At 42.1% G+C, this 23383-nt stretch overlaps 1 protein-coding gene across 4 annotated transcripts in view; it reads left to right on the top strand.

The window, feature by feature from the left end:
• The window catches only part of PLA2R1 (phospholipase A2 receptor 1), a 94218-nt gene that overhangs the window by 18738 nt on the left and 52097 nt on the right, over window positions 1-23383 (top strand). For 3 of the 4 annotated variants that reach the window (XM_065560659.1, XM_008178476.4, XM_065560660.1), the window contains exons 5-9: window positions 11059-11172; window positions 11728-11886; window positions 12156-12344; window positions 15656-15813; window positions 17872-17979. In XM_065560659.1, coding sequence (XP_065416731.1) covers window positions 11059-11172; window positions 11728-11886; window positions 12156-12344; window positions 15656-15813; window positions 17872-17979 — 728 coding nt within the window. The remainder of the gene's footprint in view (window positions 1-11058; window positions 11173-11727; window positions 11887-12155; window positions 12345-15655; window positions 15814-17871; window positions 17980-23383) is intronic. The other variant, XM_005309420.5, reaches the window with a different exon arrangement.

Raw genomic sequence — 23383 nt, 5'->3', positions numbered from 1 at the left:
CATAGCACAACTTGGGATGATCCGTTTAGGACAACAATTATACAGTCTAGGCTGAGAAGAGGTATGATGGTGTCTAAATCAGATCTTCCCTCGCTGCTTTAGAGGTGAAGGTAGTGCTGCTAAAACAGCTATGGGATTCAGAGTCCAAGAAATGCCAGGCTGATGGCCACCAGACAGCTAAGGGGAACAGGGAACTAGTTGACAGAAGCCATCAACCAGCCAAGACACTGTGGATGGACAATACAGTACCATGCAAAAGAATTTGAAGCAACTGCTGCAGCTGGAATAGAAGAGAGCAAACAAGCTTCAGAAGTGACTAAGTGATTAAAGAGGCTGCTAAAGGAGCAACTGCAAAGTCTGCAGGTAGTGAAGCAGATTAAGACCTCCTAGCTCCAAGAACAGCTAGACAAGCTCACGGAGGAGTTAAAGGAGAATCAAAAGAGTTGCAGGCAACAACAGATGGAGAAGAAAACTCTTTACATTGACAGCGGAGCCAAGATTGAGGTGATCTGGTAGAGCAAAGGTGCTGACATCTGTGCAAACTTTGTAACATGAAGTTACATCAGGATTTACAGAGAGTTTTGCAGAATATCTCCAAGATGTAGGACCAGCTACCAACACAAGGTAGTTCTACAAGCCCTCTGGGACCAGATACAGATCTTGGAAGCACATCAGATGAGTCTGCAAGATCAGAATTTAGTGCTGTAAGCTGCAGCAACAACGGAGCAAGAAGGAGATGTTCATAGGACAATGGGATGACTTCAGCGCTCAGCTACGAGAATCCATCTGAGCCAGCAACCACTTTCTGAAACAAATTTGAGGAATTGAGAGGACAGAGGATGATGGTCCAGGAGAAGGCAGAGAGGTGTGATTAAAAACACAAGTATGGACTTGAAGTGGAAAGCAGGGTGATAGTTGACCAGGAAGCTTACATCCCCACAAGGAGCGGGGTAAGGATTTGAGCAGCCAGGAAAATGGTGTGAGGATATGGATTCACCGCCCAGTGAAGGACTTAGTATCAACAGCTGCCAGTACCAAGCCTCTGTCGACTGTAGAGGCTCCAATAATGGCAGTAGCCTTTACAGCTACCCAACCCCTACTGAAGTGGAGAAAAGTAGAAGATAGGGTCACTGCAGGTGATGGGGTCAAACAGGAAGTCATGGCTCAACTCAACGTCCTACAGGTCTAAAAGGTCAAGGCCATGTAGGAACTCAAAGAGATGCGCTCCTCAAGGGACCAAATCTTAGCCCAAGCAGTGCAGTGGGAACAGGACCCATCTCATAATTGAAAAAGAGACTGGGGAACAGCAGTGTTTGCTGCAGAAGTTGCTGACTTAGCTCCATAATTTGCTTTAGGTCCAGTCAGGGTTGAAGTCTAGCAGGTTAAAGATAAAGAGTGAGAGAGCCTGAAGGCTGAGGTAGCCCATCCTTTGAAAAGAGTTGGAATCGTGCAGGGTGCAACCACTACAAGGAGGGACATGAGCCAGTTGTAATTAGGAGCTGCCCTGCTATAGAGCTAATGATATGAGATCACAATGAAGCTGCAAGCCAAAGCCACAACTGGACCTCTGCTAAAAAGAAGAGCTATAGCCAGAGGAAAAAGGAAGATAAAAGTGATCCCGATATACTGAATTTCATCCATAAAATAGCATTGGTACAGAAAGAACAAAAGCAGGTGTTGCTAAGCCAGATACTACAAGCAGTGAGCAAAACAGTGCAATCCCTGTTTTTTGGAAACTCTGAAAGTGATCTAAATGTAGCTTGTGAGAGCCTTATCTCTGAAGGTTGTACATGCAGATTCCTCTCCAGCTCAGGAGGCCACAGCAGAAAAGTTTCTTTCTAGTGAAATCTCAATGCTGTTAACCACTCTAGAGATGAAAAAGGGCTTCAACTAGCTGAACACTCGGCACATCATAAATTACAGCATGCCATGGACTGTTGAGGACTATGTGCACTGTATGGGATACCTATAATGGGGGAACTCCAGGCTTTCGCCACTTCATGTTTCTCTGAGGAAGATAAGGGTATTGCCAAGAACCTGGCTGACTTCCTTGTAATAGCTAAACAAAAAGTGTCCCCTGGCTAGAGAACATAGTTAAAGGGTCACTTTGGTCAAACCGACCTTTTGATGTATGTTGACTCCAGAGCAGGGGAACTCCCAAGGAGCCTAAATTGAACGTTTTCCAGGCAGAGAGGTCTGGGAGAGAAGACCCTGAGGAAGCAGGCCAAAGCCTGGACAAGAAGGAATGTTACCCTCAGACAGAACCACCACCCCAACTCCCTTCTGCAGGGGAAGGTATGTGATGGGGTGTATCTGGCCTCTGCAGCTCACTAAGGGAGACCCTACAGTCCTACTACATGCCACCCCAGGAAGCAGTGAAGTAACAGGAAAGGAACAGCAAAGGTGGGTCTTCCAGGCCTGCCTAGAGAAACCTCACAGAAGCAACTAATCAGAGACCAGCAGGCTTAGAAAAAAATACACTGCAGTGTCTTTAACACGTCAGTTCCTAGTTGGGACCAATGGAGTGAAGAAGAGAGAGAGAACCAGAGGATGCTGGCCCTGAAATAGGGCTGGAGATAAAAGGAGTCCGGTACTAGGAAGAGACCCAGGAAAATAGCAGCCATAGATTGGAGTAAGTAGTACATGGCTGCTGTTTATAGGATTCTTGGGTTAGAACCTGGAGTAGTGGGTGAGCCTAGGTTCCCCTAAGAGCCACAGGCAAAGTGGTGTAATTCCCAAGAAAGGGATAGGCCTTGTTTTGGAGCTAGAACAAAGGGCCGAATTTAATGGGCCCAGAGCTGGAGCTCAAGACCCTAGCGAGAGCAAATAGACTATTAGTTATTGTACACTTTGGTACTGCAGAAAGGCTTCATTTACATTTATTGACTTGGCCGGAGGAACAAGCTGCTGAAGACCTGCAGTGAGAAAAGGACTGCAGTTTCACACCCAGCACTCAAGAGATGAGTGCCCCCATTACAGGAAGTTACAGGTGTGTTCATTTTCCCTGGAGAATTTCACAAATACAATGTGAGAGCATTTTAATTGAAAGCTATAACTACCTTCTTCCCTGTGTCAAACTCTATTTATTCTGCGGTACCTATACTAACTGTATTGGGTTGACCAGAAGGTTTTGCAGGTTTTAAGTAAATATCGGGTATGGGGGAATGACACTCTCTCTTCATAAACAGAAAACACTTCTTTGTCTTTGATATATTTGTTTTCCTGCTTGTGGAAAGGGTCTCTTAAATAAGCCTTTGTTTGTGATCTTCCCTTAGAGCCTGATCCTGAAACCCTTGAAGTCAATGGGATTTCTAGTTTGACTAAAGAATATAAGTATAGGTAAAGAGTTGCAGAATCGGGCTTCTAGTTTTGTGTTCTAAAGACTGCTCTGAATCCTGATACTTCCCTTCTCTACAAATATCAGTTTTTTACTGTTGTTGTAGCTGAGGCTTGGCCTGACATGAGTCATTAACACATGGAAAGAGGCCCCATTTCTTGAAGATAGACTTTGGAGGTAAACAGATCATTAGGCTAAAAAGACAGAATGTCTGGACCAGCCAAGATAAGAGGAAGGACCATTTACTACAAGCAAAATAATGATGAACAAGATAAGGTAGGAATGTAGAGAGGTGGTAAAGAGGAGGTTGCACATGGACAGGATATGCTGCACAGCAATTGCTTCTTGCAAAGTAACCAAGCCAATCCAAAAATGTGTGATGCACTGTATAGTAAATGTCATGAGATATGTAATGTATATAAAGGGAGAGGCTTTCTGTGTAACTTCGGAGCTGTTCTGTACCCTGCATCCATGCCCACTGCATTTGAATCTGATCAATTCAGCGTAGTGTTGCTGTATGCCAAGTAAAGATACCTGAGGGACACAGTCTGGAGTTGAACAGAATTCTTGGGAAGCCAAATGGAAAGAAGTCTCAGAGGGAATCCCAACATAGTGGTGTCATGCCTCAACCTGGATCCATTCGTCTGGAGCAGGTAATGTATAGTTTATTGTATGTGTCAAGGTTTGCAATGGCATTAGAAGGGTTTAAATTTGAAGAAGTTGCCAGGGCACTGGAGGGGTGGGTTGTATCCAAAAGAGGCCCCTATGGACTCCCCAGACATGTGTTTGGGGGAGACTGGAACTGGGTGGAAAAGGAACTCCAACACCTAGTGCTGGATAAGAAATGTAAAACAGACAAGCAAAAGACTTTGTTACAAGGCTTAATATTGGGAATCCGAGCCTTGGATAAACAACTGAAGGACTTAAAGATTCAAGTCCACAAATTGGAAAAGGAAAGAAATGGCTGGAGGAACAAAGAAATATACAAGGTACATGCAATACAATCCAACAAGACATGTTTGGAGAAGAATGAAAGCTGTGAGGCATTAAGGAGGAACAAGACCAGCTCATGGAACAAGTAGCAAATTTACAGGACTAGTTGTGACAGTGCCAGCATGATGGGAGATGGGACCCAGCAGGGTTTTCCCAATTTGCAGTGTAGCTATGGGACGTGCTTGTGCAGTAGAGGGATGATTGGAATAGGTATACTCAGTGGTTTTGTAAAGGAATGGCCTTGAAAAATATGAACCACTTAACTATGCAGGATTGGGAGAAGGTATTGCAGAAATCTTTGGGAAGTTTGTGGACACGGGTAATAGCGCATACCCTGGAGGATTCAGTTTTAGGGGCACAGTTGGCATGGGTGCTTTACAATTTAAGATCAGCTCAAGCAGAGGTGTTTAATATGAAGTTCTTCCCGAAGGAGGGTCTGAGTGAACTAGCAGATTGCCTCCTTCAGTGGTTGAATCTACGGAAGCCTAATATGCATAGTTTACTAGTTTACAGGAGAGAGAACACACATTGAAATGTTGCTAGTTGTGCTGTCACCGGAATGCAAGGATTGTGTTTTACAATTTGACCTTAATCCTTCTAAGTTGGACAGTCTGTTGTCCAGAGGAGAGCACCGTGGGGGCTACATCCACAGCGTTGGTGGCAGAAGCCAAGATTTTCCAAGTGAAATCCAGCCCTAGGGGCAAGGGACTCTGGGGAAAGAGACAAGTAGATCAGGAACACGGAAGACCCTGGGTGCCATTCTGACAGCTTAAGAATGAGGAGGAGGAACTGGAGGAGGAAGTGAAGAGATTGAAAGCTCTGCAAGGTAGCCAGTCTGAGCAGCCTCACCCAGTGAGCTCCCAATAGGGCTGCCAGACTCTTGCACCCCAGCTGTCTCTCGTAGCACCCGTTTTACAGAATGGCTGGCATGCCCCATGGTAAACATCACTATAGTGGGAGTGGAAGAGGACATGTTACTAGACAGTGGGGTAGCAATAACCATGACAGGGCACTTGCCAAAAGGGACAGAGGAAGGGAGATTCAGGAAGTTACTGGAGTAACTTGTCCAGTTCAGATTAGGGAAAAGGAACCAATTATAATAGGAACATGGAGATTGTGACATGGTAGTAAATTCACAAGAAGAAATTCTAGGGATTCGGGTGTTAGTGGAAATGAAATTAGTGGTGGATTTGACTAATATGGTGCTTTGGGGGAATGTGAAAGGAGGTGTCATGCCCAATGCATAAGAAATTGCTCTATGATATGAACAGGACACACCTGCTTGGGTACCCCAACTAATGGAGACCTTTTCAGAGATATGGGCCAAGTCCACCACCCCAGAGTCAATATCCAGTACCTAAGGAATCCTTCAGTCCAATTCAGGAGATAGTGGAGGCATTGTTAGAGCAAGGTGTGATAGAGCCAATGTCCTCTGTGTGTAATTCCACAGCCTGGCCAGCGCAGAAGCCAGGAGGGGGATGGAGGTTGACCGTAAACTATAGGAGCGTAAACTATAGGGCAAAATCTGTGGCTGCTTTAGTGACAGCTTATCCTGAGATGACTGCAAAAATCTCTCATAGAATGAAGTGTTTTTTTGTGCTGAACATTAGTAATGGGTTCTGGTCCCTCCCCCTACTCCCAGAGTGTCAGTACAGAATGGCTTTTACATGGGGGAGGGCACATAATATGCATGTACTGTACTGCCCCAGGGGTACAAAGATTCCCCCACCATTTACACTGCTTCATGTGAGCATGGACTCTGGGACTTCCCTCAGCCAGACAGACCCATCCAGTACATTGATGAAATACTAATTCAATCCCCTACGGAAGAGGAACATAAACAGGATTTGTTTGAGGCTTTGCTGTGTCTGCAGTGGTCAGGATTAAAAGTGAATAGTGGAAGTAGTACCTGATGGGAAGACAAATGACACTGTGGGAGGATGGGATTAACCCAGTTCCAGCCCATCTGGCTACAGTAGCTCTATCAGAAGCCTGGGTACAGGACTGGCAGATGCAAATTTTACAGGTCTAAAAAAGCATGGTGGTAACCAATGAGGCAGAAGTACAGAAGGCAAAGGCATGGTTCAATGCAAAAGGAGATCTAACTGAACATCAAGTAGGATCTAAATTCATGATCCACAATCTAGCTTCCTACTACACTTTCCCAAAGGCAAAGAGGTATGGTCCATGTGTGATATTGGATCAGCTTGGACCCTCTGTATAGTTGGTAGACCTGGGAAGTAAAGGGTAGAGTTGAGTTCATGCAAGCCAGCTCAAAATTCACAAAGTTCAGTAAAAGAGAGAATCTAGAAATGGTTTCTTCCCTTTTTGGAAGCAGTGGTGGTGGCTTCCAACATTGGGCACACTCTTGTGGCTTGGTGTGGCATTAGATCTGTGGTGAATTTTTACAGCTATTCAGATCACTCCTATCCAAGCAGAAAGCCAAAGATGTTGACGTGCCTCAGAAGATGAATGTTCATCTGGTCTTGTGGTAAACCCCTCTGGCACCGTGCTTAAGATCATAGTGGCGAGAGGTGATTTACCTTGCCATGTGTAGGTGTCAGGGGGCCTGCTATCTGGCTACCTACAGGGCATACGAATTCTGACTGACAAAAACCTGCAGCTGTCGGGACTCTGACTCCAGGTCTTGTGGGTCCGGAACGTCAAGATGGCTAATGAAGTCCAGGTGGTTGACATGGACTTAGGGAACTATGGCATGCACTAGAATTTCAGAACTATGGGTGTGCTTATATATGCTAATTGTACTGACATTGGACCCAGATGGATAGTTGACATTATCATCAATTCTTTTTCACTGGTTTGGTGGAGGGTGGTTCGAAACAGTGAGCCCATGGTCCCACAGACTCCTATGCATATCCACACTATTCTCCCTCCACAGGGCTCAACTTCCCCCCTCTATTTTATCCAGTCTAGCTCCATAGCTAGAAAATGGTATTTTTATATACCTCACTCATGAAACAGTGGCAGTAGGTATATTTTAGACTGTACAAAACACAGGTTGACTGGAACCTGCCCAGCACCGTGTAAAAAAAAAATAGTTTACCAATAATATCAGGGCACACATTTGATTATGGGAGGATCCAGTGGGAGGCATATTCCAAGAAGGACACAAAAATCATACAGCCAAAAGGGACACAGTGGCACCATATGTGTAGCACTGGAGTTGGGGTCTCTCTATGGAATTATGCTGATATCAAGGAATTGAACCTTAAGATTAACTTGCTAACTGATAGTTTAGGTTGAGCATTAAAAAGGGAGGGGGGATTAGTACTTGCAGCGGGAGGTATTAACTATTAGTAATATGCACTCCGTTGCACAAACTTTAAAATGGATTAATATATCTGTGAATACTGTGATTGATTCATTAAATATTGTGTGCTGCATATGGTACCAAATTTGGTATGCATCTAATGGAGATAATAGAAGAAATAAAATGGGGTGAATGTTAAACAGCACACTTATCTGAACCACACTAATGGATACGGGATTTAAGAATATCGGGAAGGAAAATTTGCAATTTGCGAGGCTAAAAGGTCCTGGATCTTGGGCACCACATGAAATTAATAATTCAACTGTGACAATTGTGATTGCTATTCCTAGATGGACAGGCCAGGAATCCTAAAAGATTGGTATATGTTAACAGTATGTATGGTATATGTTAACAGTACAATAGAGAATGGGACCTATAAACAACATTTCCCAGTGTGAAGATGGCAACATGAGTAGATGAAATAAACACAGCCTGCTGTAAACAAATCAAGCACAGCTGGTTCTGTGAGTGCTCAGCCCGAATGAACCTCCCACAAGCAAGGGAGGTTGGGCCCAACTAGTCATTAAAGAGAGAGAATGAAGGAGGTGGTACGGCTTGGGGACACAGTATGTGCTCTGGGATACCACAGCTTTTCAGTGGCGACAAAACCATGACAGGACGCTGGATGGATTTTGTCTGAACCTCACCTCTCTGACTCAGATTGGGACCCATGCCCTATGGCCAAGTGTGAAGATGAAGGAGAATGTGACAGAGGTCATGACAGACAACACCAAATGGGAATCACTGGTGACCAATCTCTTTGCACCCGTACATTCCTTGTCCATTAACATCACTGATTTGATACAAAGGAAAATAGAGCAGTTTGTGTCCATTGCCCAATTAATAGCCGAGCAATTATATTGTTATCATTGGGATGCTATTGTTCAGGCAGTGGAAACACCATGGTGGGCTGTACCAGAAGAGATGAACTTGCATCCCCTGCTTCCTACTTTAAGTCTAATATTGATGGTGGTTCAAATAATTACAACTACTGCGGTCTTAGGCATGTGTTGCTGGATAATAAACTTTAAAACAGAGAGCACAGAACGACAGGAATATGATTCAGATGAAATGAATGCTAATATAAAACAGAAGCAGGGAATGTAGCTGAGGCCTGGCCTGACATGAGTGATTAACACATTGAAGGAGTCCCCATTTCTTGAAGATAGACTTTGGAGGTAAACCGATCGTTAGGCTAAAAAGATAGAATGTCTGGGCCAGCCAGGATCAGAGGGAGGACAACCAGGGAACCATCTACTGCAAACAAGATAAAGAAGGAATGTAAAGAGGTGGTAAAGAGGAGGTCAGGATGGACAATGCATGGACAGCTCAAAGTAACCAATCCAATCCAAAAACATGTGATGCAATGTATAGTAAATGAAATGAGATATGTATATAAAGGGAGAGTTTCTGTGCAATTTTGGAGCTATTCTGGACCCTTCATCTATTCCCACTGCGTTTGAGCCTGATCAACTCAGTGTAGCATTGCTGTATGCCAAATGAAGATACCTGAGTGACAAAGTCTGGAGTCAAACTGAGTTCTTGGGAAGCCAAGTGGAAAGAGGTCTTGGAGGGAATCCCAACAATTCTCACTTTCAATTATAAGATTCAGGAAACTCTGAAATTCCTATTACACTAGGATTTGAAATGTCTACAGTTTGCAGGTGAAGGCACTAAATATTTTTATACATAAGAATGGCCATACTGTGTCAGACCAAAGGTCCATCTAGCCCAGTATACTGTCTTCCGACAGTGGCCAATGCCAGGTGCCCCAGAGGGAATGAACAGAACAGATAATCATCAAGTGTTCCATTCCCTGTCGCTCATTTCCCAGCTTCTGGCAAACAGAGGCTAGGGACCCCATCCCTGCCCATCTTGGCTAATAGCCATTGATGGACCTATCCTCCATGAATTTATTTAGTTATTTTTTGAACCCTGTTATAGCCTTGGCCTTCACAACGTCTTCTGGCAAAGAGTTCCACAGGTTGACTGTGTGTTGTGTGAAGAAATACTTCCTTTTGTTTGTTTTAAACCTGCTGCTTCTTAATTTCATTTGGTGACCCCTAGTTCTTGTGTTATGAGGAGTAAATAACACTTCCTTATTTACTTTCTCCACACCAGTCATGATTTAATAGACCTCAGTCATATCCCCCCAAGTCCTCTCTTTTCCAAGCTGAAAAATCCCAGTTTTATTAATCTCTCCTCATACTGAGGCCGTTCCATACACCTAGTCATTTTTGTTGCCCCTTTCTGAACCTTTTCCAATTCCAATATATCTTTTTTTGAGATGGGATGACCACATCTGCGCGCAGTATTCAAGATGTGGGCATTATGGATTTATATAGAGGCAATATGATATTTTCTGTCTTATTATCTATCCCTTTCCTAATGATGCCCAATATTTTGTTCGCTTTTTTGATTGCTGCTGCACATTGAGTGGATGTTTTCAGAGAACTATCCACAATGACTCCAAGATCTCTTTCTTGAGTGGTAACAGCTAATTTAGACCCCATCATTTTATATATATATATAGTTGGGATTATGTTTTCCAATGTGCATTACTTTGCATTTATCAACATTGAATTTCGTCTGTCATTTTGTTGCCCAGTCACCTAATTTTGAGAGATCCTTTTGTAGCTCTTCGCAGTCTGCCTGGGACTTAACTATCTTGAGTAGTCTGCTGTTTAACCTTTTTCCAGATTGTATATGAATATGTTGAATAGGACTCGTCCCATTACAGACTCGTGGGGGACACCACTCTTTACCTCTCTCCATTTTGAAAATTGACCATTTATTCCTACCCTCTGTTTCCTAATTTTTAACCAGTTACCAATCCGTGAGAGACCCTTCCCTTTTATCCCATGATCGCTTACTTTGCTTAACAGCCGTTGGTGAGGGACCTTGTCAAAGGCTTTCTGAAAATCTAAGTACACTATATCAGCTGGATCCCCCTTGTCCACATGTTTGTTGACCCCCTCAACGAATTCTAGTAGATTGGTGAGGCATGATTTCCCTTTACAAAAAACATGTTGACTCTTCTCCAACAAATTATGTTCATTTAAGTGTCTGACAATTTTGTTTACTATAATTGACCTTAAAATCATATTTCATTCATAATGAGCAAGAAAACCTGAAACAGGATGGAAGGTGAAAAGATCATGTTGTTGCAGACATATGTTATCCCTGCACTGTGACTGGCTGAGTTAGTTGTCTTTCAGTATAATACTGATTAGTAATGGAATAGAACGTTTTCAAGAGCAAAGATTAAATGCCATTAGCATTCCTAAGCCTTCTGGAGACTTGTTTTAAGCTTTGCTTTGTTATCATCATGAGAAATCAGAACAGTATATCTGCATCTGAAATGTTCAACATGTTTTGGTTATTTTTTATATTTCAGAGAAGTTAAGCACTAAAGAAATTCTGCTATGGACAGGGCTAAATAGACTGGATGAATCTTCTGGCTGGCAGTGGTCCGATGGAGCACCATTGGCATTTGTGAACTGGAGATCAAGTACTTGATGTTCCTCTTGCACTATATTATTGCATTGTAATTGTATGTTCTCTATAACTGAAATTTATAAGAGTATTGGCCTTTTTTGTGTTTTCGTTTGGAGGGCTATTCAAAATTCCAGGGACATAGATCAGGGTTTCATTGATCGGACTTTTTAAAGGGTATTTTAAAGATGTATTCTATTGGGAATTTTAACTGATTAGTCTCACGTTACTATGATAAGCCCTATGACATCCCTTGTCCCATATTTCAAGGCTATTCATTTCCACAGAAAATGGACACTGGAACTTTTCAGGTATTTCATGGGATAGCACTCAGTGAGCAAACACGTACCAACAAATATAGATTGTGATGTTCAACCATCCAATTCCTGTGAATTCAATCAGTTCCTTTGCATTACCCAGTGCTGAGCAATAAAACTTGTTTTACTTTACTGAGAGCTTTTGGTTTGTGTATCAATATGATAACACCTGTAGAAGATTATAAGCCTGTTTTGCAATTCAAAAGTAAATTATGGTTAATTTTATGTTTTGTTTTGTTTTTAATTGGTTGTAGGTCTCACCAATCGCGCACTTGGAGAAAATCACTGTGTGGTGTTTAATTCAAAGGAGCAGTATGACTGGCAAAGTTATAAATGTGAATCTGGATTGCCTTATGTATGCAAAAAATATGGAAATAGTACAGAATATGAAACATTTGGTAAGTCTCTCAATGGTAATATTTCATTTGGGGTGTGGTGTTTTTTCTTTTTTTCTTTTTTTTTACAATAAAGTATCATCTATATTTAGCATTTGTATTTTGATACATGATACTGCATGTTCGTATATGGAAATGTTCTGTCTTTACCTAGTAGTTTTGGATGGTTTTATATTTCTACTTTTGTAAATTAAAAAAAAATGCTATGACTGTATTAAGAAAACAATAGAGCATAGCCTGAAATTAATTTTGTGTAATATATTTTTATCTTTTATTGTTTCCATAAGATATATGGAAGTATCATCCTACCCGCTGTAACACTGGCTGGTATCCCTACAACTGCAACTGCTACAAACTTCATAAAGAGGAAAAGAGCTGGAATGAGGCTTTACTCTCTTGCAAGACTGATAATAGCAATCTCATTAGTATAACTTCCTTGGCAGATGTGGAGTTATTTATTAACCTTCTTGAAGATGGTGAGTGCTGGAGAGTTAGTTTAAACTGTGTTACTTTTAATAACTGAATTCTTTTTGATTCATTAAGTTCTTTTAATGATGGGTTTCCACATGACTCAGGCATGATATTATTTGTCTTGTACAGATATACGATAGAATCCGAATTTATGATGCCTGCTCCTTCTAGGACAGGGGTGGTCAAAGTTTTTGGCCCGAGGGCCACATTTGGGAATGGAAATTGTATGGTAGGGTTACCATACGTCCGGATTTTCCCGGACATGTCCGGCCTTTGGGGGCTCAAATCCCCGTCCGGGGGGAAATCCCCAAAAGCCGGGCATGTCCGGGAAAATCGGGAGGCTCGGCCGGGGCCTCTTTGTCTGGGGCCGGGGCCGGTGCGGGGCCGGGGCCGGTGCGGGGTCGCGGGGCCGGGGGCATAGTGCCGGGCCGGGCGCGCGGGGCCGGGGGCCGGGCCGGGCGCGCGGGGCCGGGGGCCGGGCCGGGCGCGCGGGGCCGGGGGCCGGGCGCGCGGGGCCGGGGTCGGGGTCGGGGGCCGGGCCGGGGTCGGGGAGCCGGGGAGCCGGGGGCCGGGGTCGGGGTCGGGGAGCCGGGCCCGCGGGGCTGGGAGCCGGGGTCGCGGAGCCGGGAGCCGGGGGATGCGCCGGGCCGCCGGGGGTGGTCGGCCGGGGCCAGCACACCAGGGCCCGAGCCGACCCAGGCTGGAGCCGCCGGGGGGCCAGCCTGGGCCGCGCCTCCTCCCCACCCCCCCACGCCCCCCTTACCTGCTTCAGGCTTCCCGCGAATTAAATGTTCGCGGGAAGCAGGGGAGGGGGCGGAGACTTTGGGAGGGGGCGGAGTTGGGGCGGGGGGGGCGTGGGCGGGGCGGGGGGAGGGGGCGGGGCCCCGGGGAGTGTCCTCCATTGGGAGGCACAAAATATGGTAACCCTATTGTATGGCGGGCCATGAATGCTCACAAAATTTGGGATTGGGGTGTGGGAGGGGGTGAAGGCTCTGGGGTGGGGCCAGAAATGAGAAGTTCAGGGTGCAGGAGGGAGGGTGTTCCAGGCTGGGACCGAAGGATTCAGAGGGTGGGAGTGGGATCAGGACTGGGGCAGGGGGTTGGGTCGCAGAAGGGGGTCAGGGGTGCAGGCTCCAGGCGGCGTTTATCTCAAGTAGCTTCCAGAAGCAGCAGCATGTCCACACTCCGGCTCCTACATGGAGGCACAGCCAGGTGGCTCTGCGTGCTGCCCTGTCTGCCAGTGCTGCCCCTGCAGCTCCCATTGGCCACGGTTCCTGGCCAATGGGAGCTGCGGAGGGAGAAGGGACATGCCACTGCTTCTGGGAGCTGCACAGAGTGGGGCAAGCCTCTGACCCCGCTCCCTGGCTGGAGCGCCAGAGCAGGGCAAGTCCTGGACCCTGGTTCCTGATGGGAGCTTGAGGACCAGATTAAAATGTCTGGAGGGCCAGATGTGGCCCCTGGGCCATAGTTTGCCCACCCCTGCTCTAGGATCCTCACAACAATGAGATGTGTATCTCATCTGCTACCCCAATGAGCACTGTTGTAATTAAATAAACAAAATGAATGTGTATGAAGGCAGTGAAGGGCCATATTCTCCCCTTCATGCAAAAGAAGAGCAGTAGCCCATGCAATTCAACGCCCTTTTGTAAGGCTCCAGAAAACACTGTTCCCTCTAGGAAGTGGGACTAGCATCAGAGTCTAATGGTCAAATGTCTCTTACCATGGATCTTGGCATATTCTAGCTTCTGAGCAAGTCCTGAATAAGCCCTTTGCAGTCTGATTCTTATCCTTTTCATTTTATTATTGGCTGTGCCCCTGCAAACTGCTCCCAAGCATCTATATAGTAAAATTCCAGGATTGTCACTCTGAAGCCTAGAATGTCTGAGTCATGCTTGTAGCTGTTTCCATCGTTTCAGACTGGCTGAGTGCTCATTGGGTTTACAGTATCACCAGGTTCAATCATAACTGGAATTCATGGTCTGTTGCTGCCCAATTGTTAAGTTCTCAGGAATTTTTTCATATTTTTTTTTACACTTTACAAATTACACCTGTATGACAGCATGGGCTTTTATTTAATTCAATAATAATCCCTGTGCAAAAGCTATGGAGCAAGAACTACTATTGCTCAAAGCAGCAATGTTTATTATACCTTTTTCTTTGCAACTTAAGTTGCCCTGAGTAGGGAATCTACAGTGGCTCTTCCAAGAGGTCATGTCTCCCCACCCATGTAGAGTAGAGCTCCCATTAGTTCCCAGCCACAGAGGCTGGGTGGAAAAGGATTAGGGCTGTCAATTAATCGCAATTAACTAAAAAAAAATTAATCACAATTAAAAACATTAATTGCAGTTAGTTGCACTGTTAAACAATAGAATACCAATTGAAATGTCTTCAATATTTTTGGATATTTTCTACATTTTCAAATATATTGATTTCAGTTACAACACAGAATACAAAGTGTACAGTGCTCACTTTATATTTTTATTACAAATATTTGCACTGTAAAAAACAAGAGAAATAGTATTTTTCAATTCACCTAATACAAGGACTATAGTGCAATCTCTTTATCATGGAAGTGCAACTTACAAATGTAGGGTTTTTTTGTTACATAACTGGACTCAAACAAAACAATGTAAAACTTTAGAGCCTACAAGTCTACTCAGTCCTACTTCTTGTTCAGCCAATCGCTAAGAGAAACAAGTTTGTTTATATTTACATTTGTAAGTTCAACTTTCACGATAAAGAGATTGCACTACAGTACTTGTATTAGGTGAATTGAAAAATACTATTTCTTTTTTTACAGTACAAATATTTGTAATAAAAAATAAATATAAAGTGAGCACTGTACACTTTGTATTCTGTGTTGTAATTGAAATCAATATATTTGAAAATGTAGAAAATATCCAAAAATATTTAAATAAATGCTATTCTATTATTGTGCAATTAATCGTGATTAATTTTTTTAATCACACAATTAATTTTTTTAATTTCTTGATAGCCCTAAAAAGGATACTACTCCATAGTCCACTTCCTCTTCTATACCATTTTTTCTCCCCCCTTGCATGCATATGCTCCCAATTTTTTTTCCCCCAGAGGCATTTACAGATCATAACATCACATACATTGGTTTACTTTTGAAGCCGGTTTTTATAAAGTAAAGTAGAAACATATCTCTGTTTAAAAAAAAAAAAAAAAAAAAAAAAAAGGTGAAATTGACTGAAATTATGCATTTTTTTAAAAAGGTGCTGTTAATCCTATGGAAATAATTAGCATTTATCATTTATTTCTGCTTCATCAAAATTTAAAATCTCTTTTACAGAAAATGTAACCGAAACATGGATTGGCTTGAACAGTAATAAAACCCCAGTTATTTTTCAATGGTCTGATGGCTCCTCAGTAACCTTCACTAACTGGCACAAACAAGAGCCTAATATCTTTCAGAGAACAAGTCAACTTTGTGTTTCAGCACAAGGATCTGTAAGTTTTCTTTCCTCCTTTCCTTTAAAAATAAAGTTAGGTTAATCAATTTTGGTCATGATCAGTGTCGGGCTTTTTAATATGCATATATTTTTCCATCCCTAACCACATTACAACATTGCCTGTTGATGCTTAATGACTCTGAGTCTTGAAAAGTATGATATAGCCTTAAAAATCAGTCTTAGGACTGTGCTGATGCACAAACAAAATAGAGAATGAATCATAACCATTGGGCCTCATCCTCAATAAGAAATGGAATAATGCAATGCTTGCCAAATGGAAGAAGACAAAAATCAGTGAGCAGGTAGTTTTATTTCAGTGAAGAGAAAATAATTTAAAATCCATATAAAGTGCATCTTAATTTATTGTATTTAGGTTATTAACTTGAAAGCTCCAAATAAATTTTTGTGATAAAGTATGCCGGTTTCATGTTGCTCTCAGTTCTCAGCATTTATAGCAGTTTATGGAACATCTTGTAAAAATATACAAGGAGCAGCATATACTGTCCACTCCAAATCATTGGAAGTTTTGCCATTGTTTTTAGTGGCAGCAGGATTGAACTCCAAATCTGCCAGAGGTTTTGAGACTGGGAGCAATATGCATACATTTAAAAAAAAAAAAAGTAAATTACAGTTCCTACTAGCCAAACAAGGATGTCTAAAAACATTCACCAATGTTTTATCTGGCCAAAGGATAATTCAGTAATGCCCAAACCACTAATAAACTCTTTCCTTAATGCCATGTGATACCATTTTCAGGTTTTATAGTAAAGTATGGTTTTTGCCAAAGAATACACTATTCTGCACAATTATCAGAAATTCTATCTAGTCCCTAATAATTGGCCCAGTCCTGCAAAACCCTTCCTCATGTGATTAATCCTTACTAATAGGAGTAGTTCCACAGAAACCAAGGATTACTCTTAGTAACTGAGAACTGGAAGATCAGGCCTAATGTCTTGGAGCTGAAGATAATTAATTAAATTATAATTTAGATACACATGAGCATTCTGCACAGGTGTAAATGACTATAGAAAGTGCAGCATAGCAGAGACCAAGGGACAAAATTTAATTTTTAAAGCATTCATTTTCTGCATGTCAAATAGTTTAGGATTACCATATTAAAGGTTTTTAAAAAGAGAACACTCCACGGGGCCCCGCCCCTTCCCCAAAGTCCCCGCCCCAACTCCGCCCTTCCCCTGAGCGCCCCACATTTCCCCTCCTCCTCCCTTCCAGCCACGCAAAAAGGGCTTCCCGAGCGCTACGGGCTTCACGGTTTGCTGATCAGCCCCCAGACCCTTCGCCCCCAGCCAGGCACTTCCCTTCCCGGGCTCCGGCTGCGCTGGGGAAGCGCCCGGCCCGGGTCGCAGGGTCTGGAGGTCTGGGGGCTGCCTGGCAAACTGTGAAGCTGGTAGCGCTCGGGCAACTCCACTCTTCAGCTACACAGAGCTGAGGTGTCTGGGGGAGCAGCAGCAGCCACCGCCGCAGCGGGCAATCCACCTGCAGCTCGCAGGCTGCCGGAGCCACTCAGGTAAGCAGGGGACTGGGGCAGGGATGCTGGTGTTTTCCCGGACATGTTCGGTTTTTTGGCAATTTCCCGTCGACGGGGATTTGAGCACCAAAAAGCCGGACATGTCCGGGAAAATCTGGACATATGGTAACCCTAAAATAGTTTAAAAATGCCTAGGGGCCCAGTCCCACAAACCTTTACTTGCTTGAGTAAAGACTATGAACACGAAAAAGGATTAATAGTGTCAGGCCCAGTGGTAGCTAAGAAACATCTAAGACATGATTCTGAGAGGGCTAGCAACAGCAGTTTTCATTGGCTTCAGTCAGTTAAAGGGCATTTCATTTTAATATTCAAAGAGACAAATCCTTCTTGCCTTACTCACACAAATAGTATTGAAGGTTTTTGCAGAAGTCAATGGGAAGACTAAACACAGGAATCAAGGGAGGAGAATTTGTCTGTTTATCCTCTCGTCCAAAAGGGTCTGTTAAATAGGAAAAGAAACTACTTAATCGTGTGCGCGTTTGATTTGGGTTTTTTTGTTTTTTTTATTAGGCAGGACACTGGCAAGTTAAAAATTGTGAGGATAGATATTTTTACATTTGTAAAATAGCAGGACAGCTTGAAAATGACACGTCCAAGGAGGAATCAGACTGTCCAGGGGTGAGTTTGCATAGTGCTTCTTTTACTTCATAAAATGTGATCGGAAACCTTTACGCATTTGTATATAACTAATATGTTTGTTTTTTCACATTAAAAATATACTTGAGTTTTCCTAGGAAAAATCTCATTCCTGTTGTTGGTTTGAAAAATGTATAAACCAAAGATTAATGTAAGATTTGAAGTGCTCCTTTTATGGATCACTGCCTTGTCTGAAGTTATGACCCAAGTTCCTGTTTCTTTCTAGATCAAAAGTCAAAATACTCTTGCAGACCATCTGTGCAAATAATGACTGTTACATGATGCCCCACCTCCCACATGGTTTTCATAGTTTCAAGTGGAATGTCAGGGTGAAAAACAATCAATTTTTTTTTATATGGAGAATGAACTTTTACACTCAATCTGACTTTCCTTTCACTTTTGTAAAACAAATAGAAAGGCATGAAGCTATCTAAAAGGGAGAAAATAATAGGAATTCAAGCTTTTTAAACTATGTGGTCCAGTGGTAAAACGTTTTTGTTTTTGCTACCAGTTTGTTCAACAGACACACTATAAAGAAACATTCTGGGATTGATGGGTTTTGGTGTCCTTGAAAATTGCTCAAAACTTTATAGAGAAGTTTTATAAAAGCTTTTTCAATAGAAATATTTGTCCTTTCTTTGGTTGTGAAGCAGTATTGCTGCACAATGTAATGGTTTCCTCCCCCCCCCATTTTTTTTTGTTTTGCGTTCCCTTTTGATATTTGAATAACAAAGCTATGTGCAGAGGTCAAGAAACATGACAGATTCAATTTAAATTGGAGAAGGGACCAAGCTAAAAAGTTAGGACCTAGATCCAATTTCCCCCCAAATTCAGGTCTATTAAGAATTTAGATTTCTGTTCCTATCATTATGGAGATAGAGACTTCCTGTGATATTTGTATCCACATCTGGAGCCAAATAGAAAATTCCCCAAAGTTAGGGTGCTTGCATAAGGGCATTTCACTTGAGCCAATCTCTATTTTGAGGTATATCAAGTAAATAGATATACTATATTATTCTCAGGTGTTTTGTCATTCTAAGGTGTGTTGTGTTATGAGTACTATTAAAGATGAAGTTTAAAAATCGGATCACGGAACAGGTTCTGAGTTCACTGAATCTTGTTTCCTTCTTGTGTTTAAAAGTAGAAAATGGTATTATGATACAGTTACCAGCAGTTAATTATTTAAAGTCATTGAACTGACAGAATTGTTATAGATGTCTTTTTCTTTCAAAGACCCTACTCCTTCATCTCAGCTCTTGGGCACAGGCTGTTAAGATTCTTGCACTTTAGTAAGAACATGTCATTTTTGTATAATTTATAAAGTTGCAAGCCCAGGAAAGACCTCGTCAAAATCAAGAGTGGGCAACTTTTCTCTCCAGGCTAGTGGGGGAAGAAGAGAGACAGCAAATTTCATGTGTATGCTTTAACAAATTAGTAAAGCATTCAAATACCTGGTGATGGGGCCGATATAAATATTTAGGTTAGATTAAAGTAGACAGAAGTGAATGGGACTTTGCTTGGGAAAAGAATGTGGAATTTGACCTTGTGACTGCATCCATCATCTTTAGGTAAGGGTGGTTCTTATTAGTAATTAGAAGTAGTATGACCTTTGATTATCATTCAATAGTGTACTTGTGAATGAAGAACTTGGAGTAACATTCAGATATCAAGAGTTTTGTTGTATTTAGATCTTTCCATCTACCTGCAGGTTGTACACATTTATAATTTCTTTGACCCCCCCTGTCACTACACTCTTTTTCTTTCTATTTGAATATTTCACACAAACAGAGATTCTATTAAAAAGAAAATTTCCTCGCTGTGACGGGGCTGTTGATTACGAGTGGTACTGGCAGGTGGTTAGGTCCCTGGGTTGCAACTCTCCCCCATCTCTAGTATTGCCTTCCAGTGGTCGCTCCAGCATGTTGGCAATCTCTCTTTGAGTAGATATTGTCACACTGTCTGGAGTGGCTCACGACTGTGAGTGCCTACCTCAGGGCAGACTGTCAGACAACAGGGCAGACACCCAAAACTGGTAGTGTGTTCTATAATTAGATTTCACCAAGCCAGTAACAAATGTGAACTCCTAGATCACTATACCAGTCTTACCGTGGAGTCACAGACCATCCCCTTAGACTCTCCAGCCTGTCTTGCCACTGAGACAAACTGGACTTTGTGATTAAAAGTTCACTTAAACCTAAAATCGCACCACATCAGGTTTCTCCCAAGAGACCAGTCACTTACCCACAATAATTGGTACTCCAGATCTTACACCAAGACAATGCTGGCAGCCAATTCTATAGTAAATTAACTAAAGGTTTATTAGCTAAGAAAAACAATGAGAGTTGTTGGGAGGTTAAAGCAGGTAAAATATATGTACCAGAGAATCATAGTCTATAATTCCAAATGGTAGCAAGATATTGTCATCTGCCAGTTTCCTAAAGGTCTCGGAGGGCTATCAGGAATAACTCTGGTATCTCCGTCTTCTCATTTAGTTATTCTGCCCTGTTAGAATCCAAACAGTCCAGAGATAAAGGGTCTTTCTTTTAATCCATATTTATAGTATCTTCACAAAGAAAACAAGCTGACAATATCGCTACCCAAATGGACTTTTCCTTCGAGTGAGGAATGCACATAGCCTCTAATCGCCAACTATCACATAATGGCCACTTGCTTTGAAATTAGCATTTTCTGTTAAAGTCCTTAAGTCCTTCATTAGTATTTCACAAGATTTCTTTGGATTATTTAGTTACAGGGGTATACACAAAGTAAATGTTTGCTATTATATTATAATAGGAACAAATAAGTGAAAATAATACATAACATTCCACTAGATTTCATGACATTTAAACATCTCAATACACGCTTACACATTACTTTGAGCTGTACTAATACACAAGTGAATTGGCCTGGGGTCCTGATCTGACCTGGTTGTCCAGGATTACAGATTGTAACTCAACCCTCTAGCCAGGTCACACCTGAAATCATCCCTTTCTGGGATAGAGTGCAACAAGGTATAGAAGTCCAAAGACACCCCCCCACCCCCAAAAAAGGAGTTTCCAGCCCAACTGAGGGCCCCCAAAGGCCTCACATCGTTACTTCAGGGCTTACAATGTCTTTAATCCCCTTATCTCAAGGAGGGAGGGGTTTATACCACCTCACAGCAGACTTGAGAGCCTGGGCTCCCCTACCAGTCTATCTCCTATTCTATCCTATCTCTTCTCCTCACCCTTCTGAGCTGTCCAGCTCTATTTTAAACTCCTCCTCCAGCTGGAGCAGGTTCTGCAGGTGCAATAGGGTGGGGCTACGTAGGCCTAGAACTGCTCCTTCTATCCCAGTGTTGAGTTTATATACCCCATCACGCTCACATTTTTCTTCAGAAAGATATTCTTAATTTTGTTCCCTCTCTCCTTTGCCCCTCATTGGGTTGAACAGAGCCAGTTTCATTAGACCAAGCAGTGAATGAGAGATGCTGAGCACTCTCAACTTAGTGTGATTTTAAGGCATTCAACCATTGCAAAAGGCAGTGAAGCACCTCCCAGGATCAGAACTCACGTCTGACTCATAGGTCATAAATAGTGGAATGTACTGTGGGAGTTGCCTCTTATTCGCTCTCTGTTGTTTTTCATCCTATAAAACATGCTCAAGCCTGGTATAGTTCCTTGATTTCTATGGGTCTGTTAATTTTTAACTTGATAGAAGCAGTTGTGTGCATTTGATCAAAAGTAGTCAGTACGTTTAAATTTTTATTTTGGACTCTTTATCTTGTTAATTAATTTTCTTTTTCCATCTATTCTATGTGTGTTGGTTAAATAGATGTTGCATCCCCAAACTGTAGTTTTCTGTATTAGCATAGCTGCCATCAAGTCATAGAAAATTCTGCCTGTTACTAGAAAGAAAATTAACTTTATTCTTTGTTTCATTCTATGGGCTCTTCCAGGTTTACTTATTCTTCCTTTTCTTTGTCATTGTTGATGTACATTAACTATAGGTGAATTCTGGTGGCTTGTCTAACATCTGATTTTTAATTCATTATGCCTCTTATTTTTCTCTCAAGGATTCTTACCCCCGGCATGTTTGTTTGTCTTTATGAAGCTTTCTAGTCTTATCTATTTTACTGAGGGTTTTTATCTTCTGTTGATTTTATTACTTGATCCTCAGACTGATTAGCATTAAAAATCTCTTGTGCATCTGATCAGCTGATGATTCTGATTTTTGCACTGCATCTTTAGCCAATAATTGCAGAAATCACTATTTTTCCTCTTCTCTCAACTCACCATGAACTATTTGGCTCTTTTTAAACTTTTATTTATTTACTAATTCAACTATTTGTTTAACCTATTATCTGTTAACAGGGAGAAAATGTCTTGTAACAAAGGTCAGCTTCTCTATGGCAATTTGTCCAAAAACAATGATTTTAAGAACTTTCCTTAAACCAGTTTCTGGTAGGAGTTCTGGAGCTGTCAGTTACTTGATGACAGAGAGAGAAGTGAGAGACAAGGTGAGTGAGGTAATATATTTTATTGGACCAACTTCTGTTGGTGAGAGAGACAAGCTTTTGAGAAGTTGGTCCAATAAAAGATATTATTTCACCCACCTTATCTCTCTAATATCCTGGGACTACCACAGCTACAACAACACTGCATACACCTATATCCGTGGGCAGTTATGCTCCTCAATAATTTAATTGACATGTTCAAAGCTACCATAGCATAGCACTAAAACAGGCATTTCTCTTATTTACTGCTTGTCACTTGTGGTAAAAAGGGCCCATCTCCCAATACTGATACTATTATGTTACCAGGCCTGCAGAAAATAAGATAGGAAAGAAGGAGGTGCATTTAAGGGATGGAATGCCAAGTACAATTGATGAACAAAAATGAAATAGAGAGACAAGGTCGGTGAGATAATATCTTTTATTGGACCAATTTCTGTTGGTGAGCTAGACAAGCTTTCCAGCTTACAAACAGAGCTCTTCAGGTCTGGGGAAATGTACTCAGAGTGTCACAGCTAAATACAAGATGGAACACATTATTGAGCATAAGTAATTAACACATATTTCAGGGGACTGTTCAAGGTGAAGTGGCCTGTTAACCTGGAAGCCGGTGCAGGGGATTGTTAGTGGGTTATAGATTGCTAGACACTAAAATTCATGGCTTATTACAACGAAGTTATGAATTTAAGCTCCAAGGATTGTTCATCTGTGGGTGAATACTTCTCACAAAACGTTCACTCTATATCTGAACTTCAGTCCTCATTCTGTAAGGAAATCTGCAAAACACTACAAAAATGTGCCTCATATGGAAGCAATTCCATACCTCTAATCATTTTTGTTTCCCTTCTCTGTACTTTTTCCGGTTCTAATAAATCTTTTTTTTGAGATGGAGAA

This window comes from Chrysemys picta, chromosome 11, assembly GCF_011386835.1.
Source record: "Chrysemys picta bellii isolate R12L10 chromosome 11, ASM1138683v2, whole genome shotgun sequence".
Taxonomy (NCBI): Eukaryota; Metazoa; Chordata; order Testudines; family Emydidae; genus Chrysemys; species Chrysemys picta.
This window is presented reverse-complemented; position numbering and strand designations above follow the sequence as displayed.